The sequence below is a fragment of the Stegostoma tigrinum genome, unplaced genomic scaffold (assembly GCF_030684315.1).
Source record: "Stegostoma tigrinum isolate sSteTig4 unplaced genomic scaffold, sSteTig4.hap1 scaffold_752, whole genome shotgun sequence".
Taxonomy (NCBI): domain Eukaryota; kingdom Metazoa; phylum Chordata; class Chondrichthyes; order Orectolobiformes; family Stegostomatidae; genus Stegostoma; species Stegostoma tigrinum.
In genome coordinates, this window is record NW_026728697.1 from 22501 (window position 1) to 29452 (window position 6952).

The window sequence follows — 6952 nt, forward strand, 5'->3', positions numbered from 1 at the left end:
AGAGAGGGGGTGACAGGGAAAGCGGGAGTTACGGGGATAGGGAGGGGGTGACGGAGATCGAGAGGGGGTGACAGAGGTAGAGAAGGAGTGACAGGGAAAGGAGGGAGTTACGGGGATAGGGAGGGGGTGACGGAGATAGGGAGGGGGTGACGGAGATAGGGAGGGGGTGACAGAGATAGGGAGGGGGTGACGGGGATAGGGAGGGGGTGACAGAGATAGGGAGGGGGTGACGGGGATAGGGAGGGGGTGACAGAGATAGGGAGGGAATGACGGAGATCGGGAGGGGGTTACAGAGATAGGGAGGGGGTGAAGGGGATAGGGAGGTGTAACAGAGATAGGGAGGGGGTGACGGAGTTCGGGAGGGGGTGACAGAGATCGAGAGGGGGTGACGGAGATAGAGAGGGGGTGACAGGGAAAGGAGGGAGTTACGGGGATAGGGAGGGGGTGACGGAGATAGGGAGGGGGTTATGGGGATAGGGAGGGCGTGACAGGGATAGGGAGGGGATGACGGGGATATGGAGCGGGTGACAGAGAAAGGGAGGGGGTGACGGTGATCGGGAGGGGGTTTTGGGGATAGGGAGGGGGTGACAGAGATAGGGAGGGGTTGACGGAGATAGGGAGGGGTTGACGGGGATCGGGGAGGGGGTGACAGGGATCGGGGAGGGGGTGACGGGGATCGGGAGGGGTTGATGGAGATAGGGAGAGGGTTACGGTGATAGGGAGGGTGTGACGGAGATAGGGATGGGGTGACAGCGATCGGGAGGGGTTGACGGAGATAGGGATTGGGTGACGGGGATCGGAGAGAGGGTGACGGGGATCGGGAGGGGGTGACGGAGATAGGGATGGGGTGACAGAGAGCGGGAGGGGGTAACAGAGACAGGGAGGGGGTAACAGAGACAGGGAGGGGGTTACGGGGATCGGGAGGTGTTGACGGAGATAGGGAGAGGGTGACGGAGATAGGGAGGGGGTGACGGAGATAGGGAGAGGGTGATGGAAAAAGGGAGGGGGTGACGGAGATCGGGAGGCGTTGACGGAGATAGGGAGAGGGTGACGGAGATAGGGAGGGTGTGACGGAGATCGGGGAGGGGGTGACGGGGATTGGGAGGGGTTGACGGAGATAGGGAGAGGGTGACGGTGATAGGGAGGGGTTGACGGAGATAGGGAGGGGTTGACGGAGATAGGGAGGGGGTGACGGAGATCGGGAGGGGGTGACAGAGATCGGGAGGGGGTGACGGAGATAGGGAGGGGGTGACGGAGATAGGGAGGGGGTGACGGAGATAGGGAGGGGGTGACGGGGATCGGGGAGGGGGTGACGGGGATCGGGGAGGGGGTGACGGGGATCGGGGAGGTGGTGACGGGGATCGGAGAGGGGGTGACGGGGATCGGGGAGGTGGTGACGGGGATCGGGTCGGGGAGGGGGTGACGGGGATCGGGGAGGTGGTGACGGGGATCGGGGAGGGGGGTGACGGAGATAGGGAGGGGGTGACGGAGATAGGGAGGGGGTGACGGGGATCGGGGAGGGGGTGACGGGGATCGGGGAGGGGGTGACGGGGATCGGGGAGGTGGTGACGGGGATCGGAGAGGGGGTGACGGGGATCGGGGAGGTGGTGACGGGGATCGGGGAGGGGGTGACGGGGATCGGGGAGGTGGTGACGGGGATCGGGGAGGGGGTGACGGGGATCGGGGAGGGGGTGACGGGGATCGGGGAGGGGGTGACGGGGATGGGGAGGTGGTGACGGGGATCGGGGAGAGGGTGACGGGGATCGGGGAGGGGGTGACGGGGATCGGGGAGGTGGTGACGGGGATCGGGGAGGTGGTGACGGGGATCGGGGAGGGGGTGACGGGGATCGGGGAGAGGGTGACGGGGATCGGGGAGGGGGTGACGGGGATCGGGGAGGGGGTGACGGGGATCGGGGAGGTGGTGACGGGGATCGGGGAGGTGGTGACGGGGATCGGGTCGGGGAGGTGGTGACGGGGATCGGGAGGGGGTGACGGGGATCGGGGAGAGGGTGACGGGGATCGGGAGGGGGTGACGGGGATCGGGGAGGGGGTGACGGGGATCGGGGAGGTGGTGACGGGGATCGGAGAGGGGGTGACGGGGATCGGGGAGGTGGTGACGGGGATCGGGTCGGGGAGGGGGTGACGGGGATCGGGGAGGTGGTGACGGGGATCGGGGAGGGGGTGACGGAGATAGGGAGGGGGTGACGGAGATAGGGAGGGGGTGACGGGGATCGGGGAGGGGGTGACGGGGATCGGGGAGGGGGTGACGGGGATCGGGGAGGTGGTGACGGGGATCGGAGAGGGGGTGACGGGAATCGGGGAGGTGGTGACGGGGATCGGGTCGGGGAGGGGGTGACGGGGATCGGGGAGGTGGTGACGGGGATCGGGGAGGGGGTGACGGGGATCGGGGAGGGGGTGACGGGGATCGGGGAGGTGGTGACGGGGATCGGGTCGGGGAGGGGGTGACGGGGATCGGGGAGGTGGTGACGGGGATCGGGGAGGGGGTGACGGAGATAGGGAGGGGGTGACGGAGATAGGGAGGGGGTGACGGGGATCGGGGAGGGGGTGACGGGGATCGGGGAGGGGGTGACGGGGATCGGGGAGGTGGTGACGGGGATCGGAGAGGGGGGGACGGGGATCGGGGAGGGTGGTGACGGGGATCGGGTCGGGGAGGGGGTGACGGGGATCGGGGAGGTGGTGACGGGGATCGGGGAGGGGGTGACGGGGATCGGGGAGGGGGTGACGGGGATCGGGGAGGTGGTGACGGGGATCGGGGAGGGGGTGACGGGGATCGGGGAGGGGGTGACGGGGATCGGGAGGTGGTGACGGGGATCGGGGAGGGGGGTGACGGGGATCGGGGAGGGGGTGACGGGATCGGGAGGTGGTGACGGGGATCGGGGAGGGGGTGACGGGGATCGGGGAGGGGGTGACGGGGATCGGGGAGGGGGTGACGGGGATCGGGGAGGGGGTGATGGGGATCGGGGAGGGGGTGACGGGGATCGGGGAGGGGGGGTGACGGGGATCGGGGAGGTGGTGACGGGGATCGGGGAGGGGGTGACGGGGATCGGGGAGGGGGTGACGGGGATGGGGAGGTGGTGACGGGGATCGGGGAGAGGGTGACGGGGATCGGGGAGGGGGTGACGGGGATCGGGGAGGTGGTGACGGGGATCGGGGAGGGGGTGACGGGGATCGGGAGAGGGTGACGGGGATCGGGGAGGGGGTGACGGGGATCGGGGAGGTGGTGACGGGGATCGGGGAGGTGGTGACGGGGATCGGGTCGGGAGGTGGTGACGGGGATCGGGAGGGGGTGACGGGGATCGGGGAGAGGGTGACGGGGATCGGGAGGGGGTGACGGGGATCGGGGAGGGGGTGACGGGGATCGGAGGGGGTGACGGGATCGGGGAGGTGGTGACGGGGATCGGGGAGGTGGTGACGGGGATCGGGGAGGTGGTGACGGGATCGGGAGGGGGTGACGGGGATCGGGGAGGGGGGTGACGGGGATGGGGAGGGGTTGACGGGGATCGGGAGGGTGTGACGGGGATCGGGGATGTGGTGACGGGGATCGGGAGTGGTGACGGGGATCGGGGAGAGGGTGACGGGGATCGGGGATGTGGTGACGGGGATCGGGGAGGTGGTGACGAGGATCGGGAGGGGCTGACGGGGATCGGGGAGGGGGTGACGGGGATCGGGGAGGTGGTGACGGGGATCGGGAGAGGGTGACGGGGATCGGGAGGGGGTGACGGGGATCGGGGAGGGGGTGACGGGATCGGGGAGGGGGTGACGGGGATCGGGAGGGGGTGACGGGGATCGGGGAGGTGGTGACGGGGATCGGGGAGGTGGTGACGGGATCGGGGAGGTGGTGACGGGGATCGGGAGGGGGTGACGGGATGGGGAGGGGTTGACGGGGATCGGAGGGTGTGACGGGGATCGGGGAGGGGGTGACGGGGATCGGGGAGGGGGGTGACGGGATCGGGGGAGTGGTGACGGGGATCGGGGAGGTGGTGACGGGGATCGGGAGGGTGGTGACGGGGATCGGGAGGGGTGACGGGGATGGGGAGGGGTTGACGGGGATCGGGAGGGTGTGACGGGGATCGGGGGATGTGGTGACGGGGATTGGGGACTTGGTGACGGGGATCGGGAGAGGGTGACGGGGATCGGGGAGGGGGTTGACGGGGATCGGGGAGGTGGTGACGGGGATCGGGGAGGTGGTGACGGGGATCGGGGAGAGGGTGACGGGGATCGGGAGGTGGTGACGGGGATCGGGAGAGGGTGACGGGGATCGGGAGTGGTGACGGGGATCGGGGAGGGGTGACGGGGATCGGGAGGGGGTTGACGGGGATCGGGGAGGGGTGACGGGGATCGGGGAGGTGGTGACGGGATCGGGGAGGTGGTGACGGGGATCGGGAGAGGTGACGGGGATCGGGAGGTGGTGAGGGGATCGGGAGGGGGTGACGGTGGATCGGGGAGGGGGTGACGGGGATGGAGAGGGGTGACGGGGATCGGGGAGGGGTGACGGGGATCGGGAGGTGGTGACGGGGATCGGGAGAGGGTGACGGGGATCGGGATGTGGTGACGGGGATCGGGAAGTGGTGACGGGGATCGGGGAGGTGGTGACGGGGATCGGGAGAGGGTGACGGGGATCGGGAGGGGGTGACGGGATCGGGAGGGGGTGACGGGATCGGGAGGGGGTGACGGGGATCGGGGAGGTGGTGACGGGGATCGGGGAGGTGGTGACGGGGATCGGGGATGTGGTGACGGGGATCGTGACGGGGATCGGGGATGTGGTGACGGGGATCGGGGAGGGGGTGACGGGGATCGGGGAGGTGGTGACGGGGATCGGGGAGAGGGTGACGGGGATCGGGGATGTGGTGACGGGGATTGGGGAAGTGGTGACGGGGATCGGGGAGGGGTTGACGGGGATTGGGGATGTGGTGACGGGGATCGGGGAGGGGGTGACGGGGATCGGGGAGGGGGTGTAAGGATAGCTGCCACTGTGCTCTCTCTCTATGAACAGGTCGAGTGCGATATCTGTTGTGAAAATTCTACGTGTTCTACGGGTCCTCCGTCCCCTCAGAGCGATAAACCGAGCCAAGGGACTGAAGGTGGGTACAGGGACATGGCGGGGGGGGGGGGGGGGGCGAGAGGTGGGGGGGGGGGCGGGGCGAGAGGTGGGGGGGGGGGCGGGGCGAGAGGTGTGGGGGGGGGGGCGGGGCGAGAGGTGGGGGGGCAGGGCGAGAGGTGGGGGGGGCGGGGCGAGAGGTGGGGGGGCGGGGCGAGAGGTGGGGGGGGCGGGGCGAGAGGTGGGGGGGCGGGGCGAGAGGTGGGGGGGCGGGGCGAGAGGTGGGGGGGCGGGGCGAGAGGTGGGGGGGGCGGGGCGAGAGGTGGGGGGGGCGGGGTGAGAGGTGGGGGGGGGCGGGGCGAGAGGTGGGGGGGGGGGGGGCGAGAGGTGGGGGGGGCGGGGCGAGAGGTGGGGGGGCGGGGCGAGAGGTGGGGGGGGCGGGGCGAGAGGTGGGGGGGGCGGGCGGGGGGGCGAGAGGTGGGGGGGGCGGGGCGAGAGGCGGGGGGCGGGGCGAGAGGTGGGGGGGGCGGGCGGGGGGGCGGGGCGAGAGGTGGGGTGGGGCGGGGGGGCGGGGCGAGAGGTGGGGGGTGGGCGGGGGGGCGGGGCGAGAGGTGGGGGGGGCGGGGCGAGAGGTGGGGGGGGCGGGCGGGGGGGCGGGGCGAGAGGTGGGGGGGGGGCGGGGGGGCGGGGCGAGAGGTGGGGGGTGGGCGGGGGGCGGGGCGAGAGGTGGGGGGGGCGGGGCGAGAGGTTGGGGGGGGGCGGGGCGAGAGGCGGGGGGGGGCGGGGCGAGAGGTGGGGGGGGGCGGGCGGGGGGGCGGGGCGAGAGGTGGGGGGGGGCGGGCGGGGGGGCGGGGCGAGAGGTGGGGGGGCAGGCGGGGGGGCGGGGCGAGAGGTGGGGGGGGCGGGCGGGGGGGCGGGGCGAGAGGTGGGGGGGGCGGGCGGGGGGGGCGGGGCGAGAGGTGGGGGGGCGGGCGGGGGGGCGGGGCGAGAGGTGGGGGGGCGGGCGTGGGGGCGGGGCGAGAGGTGGGGGGGGCGGGGGGGGCGGGGCGAGAGGTGGGGGCGGGGCGGGGGGGCGGGGTGAGAGGTGGGGGGGGGCGGGGGGCGGGGCGAGAGGTGGGGGGGGCGGGGGGGCGGGGCGAGAGGTGGGGGGGGGCGGGGCGAGAGGTGGGGGCGAGAGGTGGGGGGGGCGGGGCGAGAGGTGGGGGGGAGGCGGGGCGAGAGGTGGGGGGGATTGAGGGACACGGTGGGGGGTGTTGATTGAGGGACACGAGGCGGGGAGAGGGTGGGTAAGGACGGACACGAGGGGGAGAGGGTGGGGATTGACGGACACAGGGGGGAGAGGGTGGGGATTGAGGGACACGGTGGGGGGGTGGGGATTGAGGGGCGTGGGGGGTGTTGATTGAGGGACACGAGGCGGGGAGAGGGTGGGGATTGAGGGACACCGGGGGAGAGGGTGGGGATTGACGGACACGAGGGGGAGAGGGTGGGGATTGAGGGACATGGGGAGAGGGTGGGGATTGAGGGACACAGCGGGGAGAGAGGGTCGGGTTGAGGGACACGGGGGAGAGAAGGTGTGGACTGAGAGACACGGGGAGGGAGAGGGTGGGGATTGACGGACATTGGGGGAGAGAGGGTGCGGTTGAGGGACATGGGGAGGGAGTGGGTGGGGATTGAGGGACATGGTAGGGGAGAGAGGGTGGGGATTGAGGATCACGGGGATAGAGGGTGGGGATTGAGGACACGGTGGGGGACAGTGGGTGGGGATTTAGGGACACGGGGAGAGAGGGTGGGGATTGAGGGACATGGGGAGGGAGGGTGGGAATTGAAGACACGGGGGGGAAGCGAGGGTGGGGATTGACGGACATTGGGGGAGAGAGGGTGAGGTTGAGGGGC

General features: G+C 72.0%; 1 protein-coding gene across 1 annotated transcript in view; it reads left to right on the forward strand.

The window, feature by feature from the left end:
• Positions 1-5102, forward strand: part of LOC125449989 (voltage-dependent L-type calcium channel subunit alpha-1D-like) — a gene marked incomplete at both ends in the record, with an annotated part of 24063 nt that extends 18961 nt beyond the window's left edge. Inside the window, one exon of the mRNA XM_059644358.1 lies at positions 5015-5102. Coding sequence (XP_059500341.1) covers positions 5015-5102 — 88 coding nt within the window. The remainder of the gene's footprint in view (positions 1-5014) is intronic.
• Between the last annotated feature and the right edge of the window lie 1850 nt (positions 5103-6952).